Source organism: Tyto alba, unplaced genomic scaffold (genome assembly GCF_018691265.1).
Source record: "Tyto alba isolate M040663 unplaced genomic scaffold, T.alba_DEE_v4.0 Super-Scaffold_33, whole genome shotgun sequence".
NCBI lineage: Eukaryota > Metazoa > Chordata > Aves > Strigiformes > Tytonidae > Tyto > Tyto alba.
The window spans coordinates 4,001,173-4,024,432 of record NW_024881308.1 but is presented as its reverse complement, the minus strand read 5'-3'; the positions used below and the strand labels follow the sequence as shown (position 1 = coordinate 4,024,432).

The window sequence follows — 23,260 nt, the reverse complement described above, 5'->3', positions numbered from 1 at the left end:
TTTTCAAAAGACAGTTATTCTCAAATCACTTGTAAACATGATTTCCTTTTTTTTTTTTTTTTTTTTTTTTATGGTGCTTTCTATGCGAGTGGCCTACAAATTATTAAAGCATCTCTGCATGTAGAAATGTTTTCCCTTATGTTTTCAGATCCTGATTATATCTATACCTCTGAAACATAGTCTCCGATACACAAACACAAGGGCAGGCAGTTACCTTTAAGAATGATAATGTTGAGATAAAGGTGGAAAGGCACTGTTATACATCTTGATCCAGAATACCTGTTAGCCAGCACTACCCAGCAGCAGCCCTCTGTGCCAGCATGGGTTGTGGAAGACATGCTAGTTTGCAACCTTCAGCAGTGTATATCAGAGCACTGGGACTGAAAAAAAGCTATGCACAATGCCATCAAATCTGAAAGACAGATTCCACTTTGGCTATTTCTTTGTTGTAATTCATTAAAAAAATGAATACCACCAACGGTATCACCACAAATAATGTCACTACACCAATTTTCCGCCTCCAGTTATTGAAGACTGCAAACAGAACAGGCTTAGGACTACAATGAGACATTCTAATTTCCTTAAAAAAACTCATAAGGAATGGAAAGAATGATGAGAGCCAAAAGCTTTCAACCATATTCTAAGCAGAGAGAACAGCAAAACAAAGCAGTCCTGGAGAGAAAGACAGACCAGAATTTATATGAGGGATTATCAGGCATACAGGTTGAATCTGTAGGAGGATGAGAGTAAACACACAGTGAGGAATCAAGATTAGCATTACTAAACTGAATGAGAATTAAAAAATAGCAGTAAGAGAATAATTGATTCTGGAGATTCCAGGCAAATCCACCACAAAGGCTTTTATTTTCTCCTCCTGTTTTCCTTCCTCTCTCTTCAGAACAGAAGCACTTAATTTGTGCCAAAGGCAGATATATATGGCCCCCAAGAATGAGAAAGGTTATTACTTTTACTTGAAAGAAGAGCTCAGATAAAGAGCAGCTGTTGTGATGACTACAAGTGATGTGATGGTTCAGAGTGCGATAGCATGTTTTCATTTTAACTCTCCACTTTTGCAAAGCTATTTAGAAACTAGCTTGGAATTCTAAAAAATGGAAAACAAGTAAAATTCCCATTATTACAAGTTCAAATTTACAGATGTGACTTAATTTTTATATGGTTTTAGACACAGGGAGATCAATATTTTGACTGATACAAGCAAAAACTTTACAGTGCACGACAATGCTGTGGATGTGTAATAGACTTGTCGCACTCTACGAACAAAAAGTAATTAATCTTTGCACCAGCCAGCCCGCTCTGAGCAATTATTCTGCACTCATTGTGGTCATCATTAAAAAGCCACAGCCACATCACCTGCAGAAATTACAAAACCAGTGAGTGAAGTCCAGAGGTGGGTATAAAATGAATGCTGAAATAAGGCCACCTTTCAAGCCCAGCTGGTCAAAGGTGCCTTAAGTACCACGGTGGCCTACAAAAACCATGCCCGATAAGACTTCACCCTCGAGCTGCCTGAGCAGCATGCAAAGGAGGATACTCACCATTTACAGTAAAAAGGGAGTCATATGGCCACTGCATTAGGGAGTCTGTGCATACACGTTCTGCGTGAGCTGCATAAAATACTGGGAAACTTTCTGTACTTTGCCAAGTTGAAGCAGCACTATCAGGCATGTCTTGAATGATGATTTTTCTTTTCCACTACAGTGGTATTATGAAACAGTCTCCTTCACACCTACCTCCTTGTGACATTGTCACATATCCTAATGCTACCATATAGTTTTTTATATGGCCAGTTCCTGGAGGAAACTGAGAAGCAAATGCATTAATAATAACTGTGTTTCTGAACATTGGCTCATTGGGAAATCTATTTAAGGAAAGAGAGGCATAATGTATTTGTAATAGCATTGGGTTTGTTGTGACTTTGGAAGTGCTATTTAAGGACACTGACAATGATAAGCTGGTTTATGAAAACCTTTTTAAATGATCCACACTACCTGACCAGCAGCTGATATACCTTAGAAAGCATCTCCAGATATCAGGAAAAGGAGAAGAAATATTGACTACCCAAATAAGTTGGTGTAAGCATATGAAAGTTAGGAACATGCAACACTGCTGTCCTCCTGCTTCTCCACCTGCGCTGCCCCTTCCTCTGCCCCATCTCTCAGCCCCTGTGCAGAAGGCTTCAGGGGCCATTCAGACAGTTCTTCTGACAAACCTTCAACCAGAAGAGACAGGAAAAAAAAACAACTCTGAATTTCACAAGCAAGTCCTCATGGATTGCGCCTTGTGTTAAAACTAAATAACCAAAACAAACCCTTTCTGATTTGACTCCACTTCTGCCTTTGATGTCCAACTACTGCCTTTTTACTTTCCCCCTCCTTTGCCTGGATGGCCGTTCATCTGCAAAGAAAGATGATTGTGCAACCTACCAGCCACAGCCACAACAAATTGCCAATAGCATCCCTTCACACCAGCCGGGTGTTGTAAGGGGACAACAGCCTCTGTCGTACTCAAGGTCAATAATCCATGCCTGCTTTGATTCCAGAAGGATTTGGCTCACACAGTGATAATCAATTTTATTCTGCTTTTTCTAAAGACCCTTCTTTTCTGAAGTGACCCAGTGTATACCAGCAGTGGATGCTCTGAATTACAGAGGTGATATTTAATTTTACTATTACCAATCTGTCCCAAATTCTACCTTAAACACTGTGCCTCTCACAGCCTCTCCCTTCCCACTGCTTATTTTAATTGGGGACCCCAAGATCAGGGTCTGTCAGTGGAGCAGGGCTGTGGACTAGACAGTGACCCCTAGAAACTGGGCTGAGGTTATCCAACTCAGCTCACTTGTGGACTCACCCAGTCTTGTACCAGGTTCTTCACTAATTCGAAGTTGGTTCATTAGCTCCCCGGGTTAAGGAGGCCTCTAATGTCAACATTTTAAATCCTTCTGAGTATGTCTTGGTAACAAATTTGGTGAAAATAAAGATGCTTACTGGGTTACGTGGGCATCCACATGCCAGAAAGTTTGAGGTGTCTTCTCAGCGGGGAATATTTTTCAGTAAGAACAATTTAAATGTGTCTGTTATTAACAATTAATTATGGTGATACAGAAATGTGTACTTAAAAAATAACTTTTAGGAGGCAGAGATTTGTTCAGGGGAAAAAAAAAAAAAAAAACAAAACAATCACAATTACATTCAACTTAAAAAGTGTGATAAAACCTTCTGAAATAAATAGCACAAAATGGAATAAACCTGTCAAAGGCATAACATTCCAGTGTATCAGACGACAATATGCAATAACAAACAGATTTGAAGTGGGATAAGATCTGTTTAAAAAATACATTAACTGTCTACAAAACCAGAATATATTTCAGAAAACAACAGAGCCCTCTTAAATGAATTTGAGGGAGCAAGACCTATTAAATGAACAGTTTTCATATGCAGCAAACCTGCGTGTGAACAGTAGGAATTTTTTTCCTCATAATTTTTAATTTTTTTTTTTTGTTTTTTTTTCAGCTCCCCTCCCCACCCACCCCCAATTTCACTGGTCCCTTTTCAGACCCAGGTTCATGTCTGAGGTCTCCAGATTGTTAAGCACTCATCTCGCAGGAAATTCCCTTTTTGAGTGCTCTTGCACTACAAAAAGCATGACCATTTCTCTGTATCTTAAAGGCATTTGAACTTCACAGTAATCCCAGTACCTTTTTGCCCTTGTAACATTACAACTGCATGTGTAGGTAAAATAATTCTTATGTGAGTTAATATGTATAGTTAAACAAATCCTTGGGTAAGGAGGTCATAGCTAGATAGGAATGTAACCATGCATCACTTGGAGAGGAACATTCCTACAAAAATTTAATCCATCTCAGACCTGAGAAACTAACCCTCCTTTCCCCACGCTTTCATATTAAACACATGTAACTCTGTAACATCCCAATAAGTCGTTCTATGCACATCAGGCTAAAGTAGGAGAAACTATTTCCATAAACTGACAGGATTTCCTCTCTACGTTTAAATGTTCTGTGGTGAAGTGATGGTACTGGTTCCATTGTTATACACAAGGCAAGTTTATGACACACAGACCTTCAAGTTCATTTTGATGGAAACTGAGAAACCCTTGAGAAGTTCTGAGCCTCCCCACTAGTGATCTGTGAATGACTTTACACAGTGCTACTGGAGCTCAGTTCTGCAATGTCCCTGACTCCAGCAGAAGTTTCTATACAGAGGACTGATAGAATCTAGCTCTCATTTTCCTATCATTTCTTCAACAGCAGGACTCAGCTGTCTAAGAGTAAGTAGAATAGTCAGCCCCAGGAAAAGCCACAGCTACTTCAATTTGGAAATGCAAGGTCATCTCCATACGTGCTCAGGGAGATAGCCAGCCTCTGCAGAGGGCCAGCAAGGGATCCATGGGGCTCTTCAGTCATGCTCAAGTGCTTCTATGAAGACCTAAGTGGCGTTTGGACTTCAGTGCACAAGGAGTGCCCCATTTCTACTGTAGTTAGATTAACTGTAAAAGTATTTTCCCATGCAAACCAAATATGACACAAGAAGTCATGAGCCTGCTCAGACTTCTGGAATTTTTTTCCTTTTCCTGAACTGATGATCACCTGTGCTCAAGAGGCCGGGCAGGTTTCGCATGGTCACGGTCACAGGTTGCCTACCTATTACTGCTAAGAACAAGAAAATTGTTCCCAGGCAGCATGCACAAGGAAAAAAAAATGTACTTCATATTGATTATTAAAAGTTCCATTCTTTCATTTGCAAGAACTTACATTTTAAAGAAAGAATAAATGAGTATCAAGAGATAAGGATCCATTAATGAGCCCTCCGCCTTGGTTTCAATTACACTATGAAATTAATTTAATGCACTTTAAGAATACGAGAGTTAATCTCTCTCTCTTGGTAAGAGGTTGCAATTTTCTCTAATAAAGTGTCAATATAAATACGTTGCTTTAAGACAGGGGGAACAAGTCAGTTAATTCAGAAAGAATGGGACACATTAAAACAAATTCTATCAAGGAAACCAAATGCCAAAAATAATAAATAAACTGGCTGAATGAGAACTGTATGACAGAGAGCTGGTAAATCGCAGTTTAATTAGAAATTTATTTCTAAAGAGTGTTTTATGCTAATGATACACATCCAAGTGATTAATGCTGTGAAAGATGACATTACTCTAGTAACTGAAAAAAGAGGAGTAGCCCATGTGAGGAGAGATGTTTATGGCTAGAAGTGGTAAGAAATCCGAGATCAATTAATGTGAAAATAAATACATACATAGATACAAAAGGTTAATGCTTATGGATTTAAAATATGCTGGCAAAATGTGAAATGGCTACACAGATCAGACAAACACAGAGAGCTTTCTGATGGACTGTCAAATGTCACCACAGCAAAGGCTGATGATGAATCCCTGCTACTGGCTCTTTCCACCAGCATCAGCCAACTCTTATACTGAGACACCAGATGGAAGGAAATGAGCTCAGGAGAGGTGCTTGCCCAGTTGGGCATCTACTAGCTCCACTTTGAAGGATGTACTGCTGGTGTCATGACCTAGAGCTCTGAAACGCTGACCCACCTCCCCACCTGACATTTAATAAGCCAATACACAAAGATTTGAGAGACCTTTCTTGCAATCACAAGAATCCAGGTCATCTAAACAGAAGCAGCATGCAGAAAACCTTGCAGAAGAGTGCACCACCGGGAGAGATGGGAAGCAGCTCCTGCGAGGAGCTGAGCTGAAAAGGGGTTGATCTGAACAGTCTATTTCTTGCTAAAAGGGGAGGAGAGGAAACTGGAAAATCTCCAAAACTCTCTTTAATGGACTAAACCACTTTTCAAATAGATGTCTACTTTCATTTTCTTGGTTTTGAGGCAATGGGACATAGCAAGCAAACTGCCTCCCAGCCTGCTGAAGTAGTGACAGTGGAACAGCCTCATGCATCTCTCAAGTAATTAAAGCTACTCAGCTTCTGAGCAGGTGCCTTGCAGCAACACCCAAGATGTGTTATAATCCCCCAGTAACACACTGCCTAACACATTTTATTGCCTAATTACTCCCACATTCATGTTTAGTGCCCTTGTTAATCCAGTACTTCAAGAGAATACTTGTCTTACTTAAACATGTCTTGATCTTAATCTTTCTGTCACTGGTGTAAATCAGAACTCATTTCACTAATGTTAATGGAGCTACTGCAGTGTCACATGTCTAGGAATGGAAAAATTAGGCCTATATGCCAAAATGAACGTATAGTCTGGCACCAGTTGTATGTATTTATTTTCTTGTGTCAAAACAAAATATGTTCCGAGTACCAACTCAAAGCAGAGCTTTTAAGCTGTCAATGCCGAGATTAGCCATGACTCTAAAAAAGTTTTTTTTTTTTTTTTTCTGACTCTTACCACAGCCACCACAGCAGTATCTTTGCTGCAGCTCTGATTATTTTGTTCAAGGCAGACTGAACGGTTGCTCGTTCTATCCTCAGAAAGACAACGATGCAAATAAAGGCAAATACAGGGCAATGCCATTAAAGATAATCAATATAATGAGTAGACAGAAGACAGCAGAGACACAGTAGGTCATCTAGAACATCCCAGCTATCAGCCTTTGATCAGGTCACAATGTAATTATAGTTCTGTGAGTGTCTCTGTCCATTGCCGCACAGCAGAGAGGGCAGATGCGACACCCCTCTTCAGGGGCTGGGATGTGCAATGTCTGAGTCCTTTTATTCATATGGAGTTAATGTATGGTGGGAATTCAATCTCTGGACATATGGAAATCTGAAACTATGGGAAGGCTCCAAACCACAGAACCACGTTGTTCAGGTATTGCTCAGCTGCTCAGACTTCGCAGGTGCCAGCAATGGAAGATATGTTACATTATCAAGACTACAGATTCTCTTGTGATGCTACATTGCTTGTGAGCTGCAGGCAGTACTGTACCTTTGAAAAGCTAAAACTGCATAAAATTAGCCACAGTTGTGCATATTCCAGTGCCCTTGTTAATAATGGTCAGGCACTGAGAAATACAACATTGCAATATTCAGAGTGAGAACAAGAATAAAAAAAAGGAAAAAATAAAAGAATTTCTACAGAGATTTCCGCACTCGACATACAGAAATAAGACATCTGCCTATAAATCAAGTGATATCCATTGAGACAGTGAGAATAAACACTAGAATAGCCATAATTGACATAATTTATTGTCCTTTTCCATGCATGTCAACCAAGAAAAATCCTAAAGATTAATATCACCAAAAAGCAGTGGATCTAGGCATCCTCAGGCTCTACCTATCTCTTTTTTATCTCTTATCAAATTAACATTAGTAAGAGATGTTTTTTAAAAAGAGAATAACATTCACAAACAACAAAATAAGGGTAAGCTTATTGACTCTTCCTGGTGACCTAACAGGTTAATGAAAATTAAATCAGTTTGCAGAAGCCAACTCAAGGTCAAACACTTATATGGCACTTTTCTGAAGTACCCAAATCAGACAGTGCAAATCAAAAGGTCATGCAAGAATGAGACTTTTCAAGCTATGTAGGTTTTTATTTTTCTTTGAATAATCACAGAGCAAATATCTTTCCTGCTAGTATGACAAAATTCTTCCACCAACTCCAGAAAAAGGAACAACAGAAATGGAAGAAACTACAGGTTTCCAAACACAAATTAATCCAGTTCCTCTGATCTCATGAAGAGACCTCTACTCATGCTCTGAGAAAACCCTGAGGAGACTCATTTCACCCAGACTCATCTTACCCAGTCTTGCTCTTTCTCTTTCTACCACCAGAAAGCCAAAATAAGGTATTCAAAATGGTCACATCACTACCAGCTGGAAAAAAATGAGGGGGAAGGAAGGGGGACTGAGACACGCAGAATGTTTATAACCCAGAGAAATGAGTTAAATAAAGATTTTATGAAGAATTAAAAGGAAAGCAACAAGAAGATATGGGGAGCATCAGCTGAAAAGGAGAAAGGGAGAAACAGCTCATCTTCCTTGGCTTTCAGTGGTGACACAACTGCTCCACCCCACCAGTCTGTGTATCAGGCCTCAGCAGTGAAAAGAGCTGCACAGACGGGAACTTCGTGCAGCACTGCCATCCTGGTGCAGGGCCTTCTGTAGCAGACTGGGGGACAGCTCCATACGAAGATGGAAAAAGTCCTCCGCTGCTACCCAACAACTTCTAGCTGGGGCTTCTTTGAACTCTCCCAACTCCTTTGTAAGTGCAGATGCAGAAGTGATCAAGGGAAAGTACCCAGAAGTAATTAACTCCTGTTGCTGCCCCAAAACATAAAGAAGTGAAAAGAATGGAAAAAATGGGATGGTGCCTCAAAGAAAAAAAAGTCATGGGTTCCTGCCAATTTTGTTTAACTCTCAAAAGACTCCAGAGGCAGTAATGCAGTTATCTCACATTACAGCAAAGCAGTGAGAGCACAAGGTGGCAACCCCAAGTTTTGGAAATGGAGAGCTACCTGTAGCACAGCCCATGGCAATTACCCTATCATCTCCTTACAGCTCCTTCTGAGACTATGACATGTGTTGAGGAAATCTTTTTACAGCTGCTCCTCCGTGTTACAAGTAAATTGGTTTCTGACACCTTTGCTGGCAAAGTAGCCCCTGGTGTGATTTTGAAGCCCTTACAGGACTTGTTAAAAGCAACTCTAAACTCAAAGAAGGAAACCAGACATTGTCATCACTGGTCCCTCAAGAGCTGTACCTTGTGAAGCAACCTAGGGATTGGAGCACCGCATCTTAACAATGTTTGTCTCAGGTTTGCTTAGTCTGGTCTATTTGACCTATCAGTTTGGTTTATTCTGAACTAATTGCAATGAAAACAAGGAATGTACTCTACTAGTTTGTTGAATGAAAATGAAAATGGTGTGATATAAGAATGGTGTCCTGCTGAGTTCAAGGTTAGGCTTATGTGAGATCTCCTCATACTTATCTACTTTATATTGTTGCAGAGAGGACAAATTTAATAGGAAGTTAATGTTGCTTCTTCAATGACATTCTGCCAATAGCAAGAACAGTCATCAGGACAGGAAGGCTGTCAACAGAGTAAGGGAAAGGAGGAATCACAGAGATGGAGAAAGATACCCAGTCTTAAAAGAACTAACAGTCCACACAAAGTGGAGTGGTTCTAGAAATTGTTGTTCTGCCTTTGTAATCTTCCTTAAAAAAAAAACAAACCAAACCAAACCAACCAACCAACCAATCAAACAAACAAACAAAAAAACCCAAAACAAACAAACAAAAAAAAAAACAACCAGAAAAAGAGGATTGTTCTTTGAATAGGAATTGTAATCAAGTTGTGTTACCACTGCAGCTTTTACATTACTGCTACCATGCTTTGCAGGAAAAAGAGATCCACATACCTTTTGTTGCCAGCCGGACACAGTTGATTTTTGTTTCCTGAAAAATAAAAAAAAAAAAGGGAAAACATCAAGGTGTGTAATTTACCCATCTACAATAAACATATATTCCTTTAGAAAGGTACTAAAACAAAATAAGCATTTTTCTTTCATCTCTGAAAATACCACCAACAGTTTCAGTTGCATAAAATACTCCATACTAATGGACTTGCCTACAGCTGCTTCTCTAACTACTGAGAAGTTAAGAGTGACAACAGGTTTTTCCACACTTGACGTGTGAGTGATGGATCCTGTGTAACTGCCTGATTAACTAATAGAATTTACCAATTAAATGACCTGATCTGTAATTGGCCGGCAAGCCTTGGGACAAAAGTACATGCAACTGTACATCTAATTTTCATGCACCATTACTGCAAATTTTGCAAATTGGGTATTTACTTAAACACATGGCAAACAGACACCAAAGTAGTCATTTGAATATTTCAGCTCTCTGATATGTATGTGAAGCAAAACAGCATGCTGCATGGCTAGCTCTGCCAAACGAGCTATTCAAACACAACCCACACCACTGCAGTTTTTCATTGCAGAGCTGGGATAAAACCCAACACTTTTGTTCAACCCACCTCAGAGCTTGCAGATCTGCGTAAACAGGAGTTTGGATCGGAACAGCAATGTTGTATTTGGCTTAACTAACAGCTCAAACTCGGCAGCATTCTCAGGCTACCTCTGCTGAAAACACATCCTTTCTGCTATCTCCAGCTCCTCATTCTACAGCCCTTATTGACACAGGTTGCTTCTGTCCTATGTACAATTCCCATGCAAATCTTAATGTATTGGTCTGTTTAAAAACCTGAATTTGTCAGGCAGTAATCTGCTGCAGGGTTTTCGTAGCACTTTATGTCTTTACACACTCTTGTACATGCCTCAGGTGTAATGAATACTGCATAAATTACTGTGTGTAACCATGCTACATTAATATGGATGCTGTCTGTGCTCTGGAAACAACAGCCTAGCAAATGCCCTGCTGAGCACCTTATTCCATCCTCAAGCAGTAAGATGAACACTGTGAAAGTCTGAATTTGTTCTTGGAAAAAATCTGTTCCATCTGTGACAGGCCCTCCTTGGCCTGAGCAGAAACACACAGTCCCATCGTGCCTTTCTCCTCACACTTACATTGCACATAGGAAGGGGACGACTGCAGGATCCACACTGGGAAACAGAAGAGTGATTCCCTCTGATCCCATTCGACACCTGCCTCAAGATACCAATCAGCCACACTATTGGGATATAAGCAACCCCGTGTGTAGTCTAGAAATGGCAAGACATTCAGAAGGACAAACTGCCCCTTTGATCTTGCCTTCAAACTCTCTTAAGGAACTCCTGGATCACCAAGGAGAAACCATATTAAGGACATCATTCCCTAGCTGCATAGCCCCCAGGGTGGGACTGAAGCAGTTTCTCCCAGTAAACCAGAAGCATCTCTCTTTGGTGCACCAATGTCTCTCTCCCGCAAAAATCAACTCCCCTGCACAGCCTGTACAACCCTCGGCACTGCAAAGTCAACACAGATGTACAACAGAGCTCCCCATTTGTCTCTGCCTCGTGTATAATCAGCTCGAATTGCCAGCTATTCTGGAAATCCAAAATCTTTATTGCTAGTGATGATATATGAAGCAGGAAAAACACAGCTTTATTTTCAGAGCACAGCCTCATCACATAATACTGGGAAATACAAGACAGACAGATCCTGATGTAGTTTACAATCTATGACAAGGTGACCTGGAAAATCAGCAATGAAAAATAAAATAAAAAATACCAAGATAGCATTTTTGTAGTTGAAAAGAAGGCGGACACTTGCTCACATATTGTTGAGGAAAATTTTCTTGTGTATTTGTTGCTTTCTGCTAGCTTCAAAGTATAACAAAAAGCTGGAGAAATTAGTCAATGCCGAGAAAAGAAGAGGTGAGAAAACAAAAACTGAAATCTTATTAATGACGCCGTAACTGATCTCATTTGAGCATGTGCATATTCCTGCACATTACCCTCCCACAGGGTAATCTGAGAAGACAGGATGCAGTGTGTTCTGTTTGCATCCACATCTACTAATTGCTGCATTTAGCACAGACAATCATACTTATTAGAAGACCATGATCTGGCACTGCCAAAAGCAAGGGCAATCCATCACTAGAGGAACAAGACATCTGGACTTCAGAACTTCATTTCAAATTGCAAATTCCGAGAAGGAAAACCTAAAATAAACATGCACAGACATCAGACATCCAACTACTAGGGATGCTAAATTTTAAAGACTTGAACTTAGTCCATATACCTGATTAGGGCTGATTATTCATCCATTTCCATTGATCACCTCATTGATCAACCCACTGCTCATCTCTTTGGTGTCTCATAAAAATTACATCTCTTGAAATTTACTCTATTTTTCTCTGATAGATGCTGAGAATTGTTTGTATGAACTTTTCTACCAAGAAACAGAATAAATAAATAGACATTTTTTTTTTCTAAAAACCAATAAAACCGTTTTCTCACAACCTCATTTGTCTTCTGAAGAACACTACTTTTGATTTTGCTTTCCTGCCCACAGTGAAGTAAGATACTTCTATTTAGACAATAGTAAAGCAGGAATAAACAACATAGGTAATTCTCAATTATCCATTCCGATGGCTTAAAGCAATTATAAGAAAAATAATGAAATAGAGATAATTAAAAAGTTGAAAAACAAAACAAAACAAAAATAATTTCCTCAAATTTCAGTCTCTGTTGTTTCTGAACATTCTTTCAAACACTCTGATACCTAATTCCCATTTTATGATATCACAGAAGTTTTACAACGCCTTATGTCTACAACAATCTTAATGATGACCCAAGTTCCCAGCATAAGATACCTGTTTTGTATTATGGCTGAAGTCACAGGAATAACTCAATTTAAGATCCCACTAGCAATTCTACTTCAGTTCTATATCACTGCCAGGTTACAGCAGACATTTTGTATCCAAACAGTAATAGAAAAATGTAGGCATATTTTAACCAAGATCCTGGAATAGGAAAACATTGCATGAATACACCCTACAGCTCTTGATCCAACCCTCATTTTCCAACATGCTTCGTATCCAGGGAGCTTACTGCCTATTAAGCCCATCTACATGTTTGCTGGACAACCTTTACGTAAGTTTGCTTTCTGGAACTTCCATATGAATAAAACATGATTGTGGTGTACCCTCAACTCAAGGCTGAGCCCTGGCTAAATTTTTAAGCCCATGCACCACAGACACAGACCATATGAGGAGTGCTGGTGGACTGTTTCTGGAGGGCAGAATGAGCTGGAGACCCTCTGACAAGAAGACAGACTGCTGAGGAGCTGGGTGAGCCCTCTCTGCCCACACAGCTCGTGCACACAGCCTTGAAGAGCCTGTTTTAGCAGCCCACTGAATTTTCAGATTTTTTAAACAACCTTTTAATATAGTTCATTTCATACTTTTTTGAAGCAAGGGAGCTGATGTTGTCTGCTAATTACTTAGGTTTCTAAACACACATTTGATTCAAGTACACTGGATGATAACAAGTTCTGCCTCTGTCTTTTCATTGTTTGGACGGGAACAGTTTTCTGCAAAAAAAGGACTATGAGGGCAGCAGGACATGAGTTTCTGTGACAGCTGCATCTTCACAACCTAAAAGGGCAAATATTTTTTTTTTCTTTTAAAATGACAGCTTGCTGTTTACAGACTACAAACAACAATAAAAGCATCAGAGTAGCAGAGCTTTTTCATCCATGTTTGCACACCCACTAGTTTTTATTTCCTTTACTAGTATTATGATTTTACATTAGTTAAACTGTGTTTGCCTTGCCTGAAGAACCATGTGCCATCACCAGTGAGACCTGCTGTCCCCAGATGTACCGTTTGCGGCTGCCCTGCAACAGGTACAGTTTCATCAGGCAGCTCAAATCAGGGACAGGCAATTTTAACTTTTGCTGGTGCACAGACAAGACAGGTAATTATCAATGTCCCACTTGGCCTCAGTTTCAACTTTAGTTCCCCGTGTCCCAGAGCTATGCACTAAGCACGCTTGTTGGCAACCTGCTTCACACAGGATAGAAACTGTGGTTCTGTCTACTGAATGTCTTAAGGAATTATTTTTCTGGTCCTCAACAAATTTTGCTCACGTTCAGGGGAGTTCTAGATCGTGTGTTTCTTTTTTATCCCACTGAAGCCAACTCTTCGCAGTCTTTAAAATTAATCATGTGCATATGTCTGTTCAGGGTCAATGCACTCCCCTATAATTTCTACTGCCAGCTTAAGGAAACTGCTAGTTGTCTGAGAGAATAAGCAAAACCTAGATTGCCTTTTCAATTGCCAGCTATTTTTAGTATCCATGTCATTTGGAGAAGGGAGGTTCAACAAAGTTGTTAGGACTTTCATTATTTACAGTAGGAAGTTATTTCAATGATATACAGCTAATCATTTAACACTCACACCTCTCAACCTCTCAAATGTGAGGTAGACTGCAGAAGGATTTTATTTATCATGCAGAAACAAGCCAGGTCCACATATTGTGGCCCAAGATGGCCAACCAGATGTGGAAACAGGGGCTTAAAAAGAGTGAAGTGCTTCCCCAGCTGCTTTATTTCTGCCCCAGCATCTCCAACATGAGATTAAGATGTAAGCATAAGACAACAAAGCAGTACACCCGACATCCTGCTGCACACAGAGCTCCTCAAAGCTCCTTAATAGCTCACAGAAGCAATGCAGGCAGCCTTGGTGCCACTTCATTTTTCAGAACATGGCTCGTGCTGAACTGAAGTACCTCAGTGGTTTTTTTTTGTGGACCATCTCCACAGGGATGAATGCCACCTCTCTGCTGGCAGCTCTATCCATACCTCCACAGTGTCCCAGGAGAAGAATGTTGTATGCTGCGAGTAGACTTGTCAGCATCGAGAAATTCAGCCTGAAGTCCCCTGGTAATAATGAACTGCCTGATTGTGCATGTAGTACAAGTCATTAGAGAGGGAAAAAAATCAATAAGAATCTCCTTAGAGTCTATCATTCCCTCAAAAATAATATTCTCATTGATTCCTGTGGTGCTACTTTTCACAATTCTGGCCTGAAAACATCATTTACCTGTTGGACCACCAGGCTGCAGGGGCAGCTGGCAGCATCCCCCACATCATCTCCAGCTGCGTTACAAAGGCTCCTGCCTCATCTCCCATTCAGAGGAAAAATGGCCAAGGGTTATTGATTGCAACTCTGCTGTTGCAGATTTCATTTTAACTCAATGAAGTAAAACGCAACTCCAGGAAGGGGTTTTAGGAAGCTCTTGTTTCTGAGCTGTTCAAAAATTCAGGCAGGTTTCACACAGCAGCCAAGGAATTCTCCCCATTTGAGCATGTTGCTGGATCACACTAACCAGAGACTGTCACTTACAATGACCCTGATAAAGAACCTGGGGACCAGAAAACCTGCAACTTTAAACTTTGATTATTAAGTCAGTGTAAGGATAAGAGAGGATAAGGAGTAACATAGTGTTGCCACCCTGACATCACCTGTCAGAGGGATAAACACTGAAAGTGCTGGTGTTTTAAAGGGGATGAGCTCAGGGAGGTTTTTCAGACAAGGAAGACTTCATGCTCTGTCAGGCAGCCATCTGCAGCAGGTGGCACCAGGACAACCAGCAAACATCAGTTAACTACCTGGATGGCTGCGACAGCGTGTGTGGAGATCCTGCCAGACGAGAGCCAAGCCAGTTGTCCATTCTTCTTGTGTCACTTCTTGTCCTAACTCCTTCTAACAATTAAACAGTAACTAATGGTGCTTCTCACCCCCACAGTTACAAAAGCCTGGAGCTTCTGTTTCCATTTTCTCTTTTTTCCCCTCTTGCTTCAAACTCCGACACATTTCAGTTCAGCATCTGGCTTCCAACACCCCCTAGGAGGGAAATTCACACAATTTGGAAGCTTTTTGTATAACAAAGCTGAAAACCAATCTGTTTCACACATGTTCTATTTAGACCCCTGTCTGGAAGCAACACCACATTGACCAAACCTCATGCAACTGTCCACAGAAGAGAATTCAGCCAGCAACAGCTATCTCATTCAAAGTCTCCAACAAGTACAACACTGCACAAGAGAAGGCAGAAAAGCTCATGATCTGATTTTGCAGCAATCTGCCACACTTGTTTTGCATCCAGCTGTTAATTATGTTCCTTTCACTGTAACAATCATGGCTAATGGTTGCAGAACAGACGAGAACACCAAATGAGCACAACCCTCCACGTACAGAGGAACTGAAACAATGCAGAACTCCTGTAACATTTGTACCTCCTCCTAATCAAGCTTTTTGACCAAATACACAATGTTTCTTCAAATTAAGTTCTCCCCAGAGTCCTACATTTCCAAAGGAAGATGTTCTGGTTCACTGCACAAAGGTTTCTCAATGCAGGTTCCAGGTGTGGAAAGAAATTTCATCATTCCACAACTGTCAGTGATTAATGAAACTATAGAATATCCTAATTAAAAAATGAGTGGCAATGTTCTGTTAAGTTTTTCATGTGCAAGGGAACATAAGGCTATATTTTAATTGTGCTAAATTGTTACTGTTTCAGATTTTTTGCAGGTGTGCATTATCAAAAATGCCATGTTGCAGCCATAATTATTAGTAGGCTCTATGAAGACCAGTCAAAGCTGCTCATATTATAGACATAAATGAAAACCCAGAACTCTTCAACAGACATTATACCTGTAAACAATTCTGGGAATTAAACAAAGCTTATTACACCTGAAAAACACCAGTTGCAAATCAGACCCTAATGTTTGAAATGTGGGGCTTAAGGAATTTATTGAGAAATAAAAAGTATCACAGCTACTCTTCTGAAAATCCACATTCCACTCTTGGACGCTTCCTCTATATTTTTTCCCTTAGCACTGCACTTCAAGGATATATAAGCACATACTTTACCACTATAAATTATTAACACAGGAGGCAATTGCTTGCTCAAATAGGAATTTACTTTGTCTGGCAGGATACTTCTCATGCTGTCATGAACTGTGTATTGTTGCATACAGACTGTTTTGATTAACTTATGCTTAAAAAAGTCCTTTATAGTCTTGTGTTTCTATTAGAACGGGCCAAGCAAGTCATCCTTTTTTGAGTCCTCATCACTGTGTATGTAGAGTGTGATGCAGCCTGCCAGCTACAGAGATCTAGAAAAAGCAAGAACCACACATCAGTGCTGCCTTACATCCAGAATGCAAAGGGATGCCTACATTTCCTTTCATATAACCCATTTATGGCATATTATATTGTACTTAAGCAAATAAAGTTTCTTCTTCCCTGGGGATCCATTCAATAGCAATTAACTATCACACAAGGGGGAACTAACTAGACACAGAGAGACACATACATATATTTCACAATTTCCTTTATGAAGGCAAATCCAAAATTGAATTAATTGAGTCGCGCTGGAAGGGAACTGTATCGACTAGAAAAGAAACCAAGGCGAAAACCAGCACAGTATTGAAGAGATTCGTGCTTGTCAGCCACATATCAGAAGCTCTGCAAGAGAATCGTGATAAACGAAGGTACTAAACCACCAAGATATGTTGTGAACAATCATTGGCATTGCTAGCCTGTTAAACAATGTACAGTCCTCTGTGATGTGCATTTTGGGTATAAAAGACACTATCCCAAGTGGAGACCAAAGCCTAAACCGTTCACCTTTGATTGATTTTTCTAATTTTGCTCTTTCAGAGGTGATATCTTAGAGAATTTATCTATGTTAAAGTTAGATTCATGAAAGCAGTGGCAAATGTGCTAATAACAGACTTGGCTACCCAACTTCTTGATGCCACGTTAATACTCTAAGACTCTTCATGAGGCCAGAGTGTCAAATTGTATCATGTTATGTGATGATGGAAAATAAATGGGGACTCAAAGAGGAGGAAGGTGAATGACTGCTTAGACAGGATCTGGCCTGTGCACTGCTAGCTGAAGCAATCTGAAACAGGAAAGTGAAGGTCACAAACTACCCTAGGCTGGAATAGAACAGAAGAGGGGAAAAAAGGCCTTCTCTTTTCCTATGATGGCATCTGGTGGCACATTACGTGTACGTCATTTGAGAATAGGGCAGACTATGTTTCCTGTGCAGTCTCCATTTTAAACTTAATATCACAAAATATACGTAAAAATATAGTCCAGGATATTCAAAAGGAGTAAGAAAGACATGCAGATAGTCCCCCCTGAAGAACAACTTACTCAAACTGAAACTCCCAACCATAAATGCTAGATTATGATGTGACCAAATGCAAGCTACAAGGTAATCCAACCTCATAGCTTTTGGGTAGTTCTCATCTCATAATGTCTCATCCAAAATCACAAGCACTGTGAACTGTGCTATTAGGATATCGGAGTTACATCTTTTAAAAGCACGACAGTCCCTACTCTAACGTTCATGAATATGCAAGGGAAAAAATCCAAATGCTAAGCAATTCATTTTGTGAAGCACATGCCAACATGTCCTTTTACAGAGTCTGGCTTCCCAATAGCTTTTGCACTGAACCTAGGCATCAGAGAGAGACTGGAGTGAAGGACAAGTAATGGAATGTTTAATTTTCATCAAATGTCTGTAAAAGGGTAATAATAGGGAGGAGTTAAACTGGCAAAGGAAGGAGAAAGGTGAGGAGGATAGACACAGGTCATATGTACAGATCCAGTTCAATTTTCTCTGCACTTACTCCATTTGCCTTGCTAAGAGCCTGGAAGTAAATGCTGTAGCTTTTCAGGGGCGAAAGTGGAGCGTTCCAGTAGCCGTTGTAGGTTTTGTTGTCGCCCACTGTGAACGGCTGCGTGACGGGCAGGTTGATGGGTTTCAGCTCAGCTGCAAAGTAGTGTGGTGAGTCAAGACTGGAAGCGTTCTTGTAGCTCACTGGGACAGAGAAGCACTCAACGATGTCTGCAGCTCTCCGTGCTTTCTGCAGCTTCTCCTCCTTCACAACAAGTTGATAGACACTAGGAGGGAAAGAGGAAGGTAAGATTAGAGCCCAAAAAGTCTTAAATATCAAGAATGTTTCCAACAATTAATGGAAAAGAGTAAAGCAAAGCAAGAAATACCTAGCTAGGACATCACAGCAAACACAGTTCTTGGCACATCAGTAGCAGTGGCCACTGAAAGTTACTGTGTGAGCAAGATGCTGATCACTTGCTCTGTTGATTTAGTTGAGATAATCAAGATACACCTTGGTGAAAGTCAGAATAGATTTCAGTCATGCCACTCTTTGGGAAAAGGAGTCACTAATAAAATATCCAGTCTATAATGAATTTTTAACATGCTGAATATTAGAAAGCAGATACTTTGTTCTTCAGCCACCAAACTGAAACATGAACTGCTTGCTCAGGTCAAACGGTGATTGTAGTAGAGGAAAGCATTAGCAGGCGGCAATTGTGTCAGATCCCTTTTGAAGCAGTTTCAGGGTGCAAGAACCAGTTTAGATCAAAAAGATTCTCACATCTTCTAAGAATGTAATTTTTTTTGGCCCTCCCTCACATCTCTTTTTTTGGAATATATCCTGGGATGTAGAGTTCTCTAATTCCTGATGGCAAGTCTCCTCCTACCTTCCTTCACTAAAAGGCTTGCTTAGATACTGACCAGGTGGCTTCATAGCTCTCACAATTCACTTTTGTTTCAGGAAACAATAACAACTCTTCATATTCTTTCCAACTCTATGAAATGTTAATCCTTTTCGATTCCTGCTAAGCTTTTGGCCTCTCTGATATGTAATAGCAATCTTGTTATTTCTAGCTTACTATTCCAGGCTCAGAGAGGCTGCAGGGCATTCAAATGCATTCTGCTTTTCCTTTTTTTTTTTTTTTTTTCCTCAGGCAGTTAACAAAGCCCTTAAATTCAATGCTGCTACAGCTGAGGCAGGTTTACTGTCTGCTTAACACCACTCACCCATTTGACAAAGAAAGATACCGCTGCAGTCATTTTACTTTTTGTCAGGATATTCACATGTGCTGCCCTCACCTGTCTGTGTGAGACTGGTTCTTTGTTTAGTTAGACAGGGGAGATCGATTAAAAGATTGGAAACAGCCAGCAGTGTATCATTCTCCCAGCTTTCACAGGCTCATTGTTGCAGAAAAAATTGGTCTGAAAAATTTCTAGCATAGCAATAGCTCATCAATGCTTCTGTGGGAAGTGAAGTTCTGGCACCTTCCACAAGCAGGAGTGGAAGAAAACCTAGCCTTGCTTTTGAATTAACTGTTTCTTCAGGTCTGCAGGTAATCTGGCACACTCACTGTTAACAATAAGGCAGTCAGTGATTCACTTGAAAATCATTTGGCTCCCACTGCTAGACATAAAAACAACTAATCTTTACAAGTATGACCAATTTATGAATTACTCAGTACTGAAATTGTCCTTACACTGGCTGCTACTAGAGTCTGCTAATGCAGCAGGAGCACGCGGCAGATGTATGGACTGCAGTCTTTAATGATGTCCTGTCAGCATTTTGGAAAACTTCCCTCTACCCTACAGTTCACTGGAGGCTTTAATAAAATATTTTAGGCCTTCTCTGATCTTTATTTTACAATTTACAGGTTTCCCAGCAACACTTTAATTATTATCATTGAGGATGTAGTGGGAGCTGTAAGCAAAAGCCTGTTTAACCTGAGCCCTCTCCTCAGCTTAGCACCAGAAACTTTTAGATTGCCGTTTTGGACACTGCTTACTAACAGACTATCTGCATATTCTTACTCTGACCCTTCTCTCTGGCAATAATAATCTACACTGCCAGGAAAGTTTGTCATTTCGTCAGCAATTGCAATATTGTAGCTGACATTTTTATGGACATTTGTCATATGCCTTCTAACCTAAAAATGCTTGGTTTCTGCTTTATCCAATCCCAAACACTTGTATTTTCTGGCTATAGAAAATGTTTCCTTTATGTATACACATAGATATATATTAATCTCCTTTCAGCCTACACAGAGGCCAAAGGTTCCTTCTTCTTATCTCCCTAGCCCTACAGAGTCCATAGGGTGACAGTGATTCTCTTGGTTATCCCAGTTGCAAGCAATGAGCCTATGTACTTGTCTATCTGTGGAGAAGGGGAAGCTCCCAGGGACATGAATTGCCAGATAACTGAACTCTTCCCCTAATCATTAGAGAACTTATTTACCTTTGAAGACATTCTGAGTTTCTCTGTAAACAGCTCTAATATATGCTGTACCACTACAGGCACTCTTATTTTACTGTGAGCAAGAATTTTGATACATACAGAACCTAATAACAGATATTCTTTTGCCTGTATTCTTTCACAATTTTGCTTTCTTACTTAGCCATTAACACACTTCTTCCTTTCACAGGGATAGCTCACTCTTACAATAACCTGAAATTTTACTATTAATGTTTTTTCTTTTAGAATAAATTGAGGTGTCTCTGGAAGCACAACAGTACATTCATGAGCATTCAACTGAAATGTAATAGATGGCCTAATGTGTTCAAGTTAAAACCCTGTTGATCTCCTGCTCGAATACTGTCTCCCTTACTATGAAACAAGTATCTGAGCTAGCACAGCTGTTCCCTCTGTCTAAAAAACCTACTCTGGTAAAATTTAGGATAAGTGACTGACTGTTTTCTCAGCATTTTTTTCCTTTATGCTCCAGCTCACACTAACTGACACAGCATGTTCATCTCTCTGTGCTTTACCTGCTTGACTTGGTGACTGTTATCCTTCAACCTTGCTTTTTGATCTGAGTCTCAGTTATTTGGTAGTGGTCAAGTGGCCACTCTTGAAGGAAGTGGTCAAGTGGCCAAGAGCATGGCTGATTTCAAAGATTACTCTGGATTTAAGATTATCAGTCTGAGAAATTGTTTCCTTATCAAATGATTACTCTTGGTCTTGCTTTCTGATACTTTGATGCTAGTATTTTGATCTGTCTAGACCCTCCAGAAGTGCAGGATTCACAGTTCACCCCTAGCTAGTACACAGAATGGTACAGTCTCATTTTCTTTTTTCCTCTTTTTTTTTGACATATCTTTGTTTTTCAGGTTATGCTCTTTTCCGCATGTTTTGGTTTTACCTAGGAGCAGAATTTTCCTGACTGCCTTTAGGGCATTTTCTGAGATCAACTTCTTTTAATTAACTACTGAAGTGCTGCAAGGCACATCATGCACTTCCATACCTGCTACTATCAGCATTAAGATACTCTTGTAACTGTTTGCCTTTTCACTGGAGCAAAAAGCCAATGATTCTATGCTCAAATGGAATTCCTGTGAGAATTCTGAGTAGCAAGCAAGCAATCACCCACCCTAAAGTTTCACCAAATCATCTGCATTACTACAACAATTCTCAGAAGAGTAAAAGTAATTCAGCGTTGCTCATAAAATGATAACTTTCTGTGATACATTATAACCCCTAAGATTGTGGTCAGGCACTAACTCGAAATAAACTCAGGGAGCAGGATCTGTCATTGTGGCCTGCAAAGGCACCTCAGCTGCAATTGTATCTCTGTTTCCACGCTGAGCAGGGTCAAGCATTTGCAAGTTGTTATGACTGACACTTTCGTAATACACAGCAGTGTGATTACAACCGAGGGAAAGGAGCAGTTTTCCAAAAAGTGCTAGAGGGAAGTTAAAAAACAGAGAGCAATGGAAATAGGAGGAGATATCCAAACTATTCTAATAGATCTTATTCTGGCTACCAGGTAGGCAGTAACATGGATCTCCTGGGGCTCTCCCCATCTCAAGCTTCAAAGCTACTGCTTGAAGCCAGGATCAGCTAACACTGCTTTCATTGCAGGAATCAATACATCAGCTGCAAATGCCCAGCTGGATAAAAGAAAGTTTCAGTGTCATACATTGAAATTATATTAAAAGAGACAAGAAAAGCAGAGCATTAAAACTCCCAACACTATATAACAGCTTCAGTAACAATAAACTGAAAGATGATACAGTAAAACTAACTACTACCTTTCAATTTTTAATATTCAGCCACATTTGCAAGCACTGCAATCAAATCCACACATGTGCATGCTGCAGGGCAATAGAAGCAGGGGTCTTGTGCTCCTAGTGCTAAGCTACTCCACCCCATGTCACTGCAGCCAAGTAACACTGCTGTCCCCATGACAGGAAAGGACCGGTTTCTAAACATCCATAAGCTCTGTTCTCCTGAGAGCTCTCTAGGGATTCTCAAATCTGGGCCACTAACCAAATGCCTGACTTCCTAGAAGGCTGGGGAGCTGACTGCCCTGTTGTGCAGCTGCACGCTCTTATTAGAAAAGGAGGCCAAATCTGGGGTCCTTGATAAATTTCACAGGTCTTAGATAGATAAATCTACATTACTTTAATAGAAGCTTTTTAAAGTTTTTGACAGCTCCATTCTAAATCACTGATAAAAGCACAAGCCATAATGGTACACACAGCACAGATGTTGTCTGCAGAGGAAGAAAATGTGCTCTTATCATCATCTACAAGGTAATCTTTTAAATGATGAGTTTTCTATTCAGTGTGGAAGCACAAGTGCAGATAATCAACATTCCAAATCACAGCCTGTTTCTCTGCGACTGAGATCTCTCTGAGTGCTGTTAGATTTCTCCTTCCCCTGCTCTTGATTTCTTTTCGTGCTGCTAGCAGCACAATTTGAGGATGGACTGAGGAAGCCCTTGTCCACAAATCCAGCCATGTACTTAGACCAGACTCGAGTTTGGGAGGTAGGATGTGCATGGATGTGGAGAGGAATGCTGAGTCAGAGCTTTGCATAAAGCATTCAACATCTGGTCAGTGCACTTCGGTATCCTGACACAGTACTTACTAACAAGGTGAAATCTTCACTACACCTTAATAATGGTGGGGTATGAAAAGG

General features: G+C 40.2%; 1 protein-coding gene across 8 annotated transcripts in view; it reads right to left on the bottom strand.

Moving 5' to 3' along the window:
• The window catches only part of PTPRT (protein tyrosine phosphatase receptor type T), a 467,676-nt gene that overhangs the window by 84,816 nt on the left and 359,600 nt on the right, over positions 1-23,260 (bottom strand). For all 8 annotated transcript variants that reach the window (XM_033003561.2, XM_042800879.1, XM_042800881.1 and 5 more), the window contains exons 12-13: positions 18,134-18,407; positions 9,394-9,430 (exon numbers count right to left, since the gene is read on the bottom strand). In XM_033003561.2, the coding sequence (XP_032859452.1) occupies positions 9,394-9,430; positions 18,134-18,407 (311 nt within the window). The remainder of the gene's footprint in view (positions 1-9,393; positions 9,431-18,133; positions 18,408-23,260) is intronic.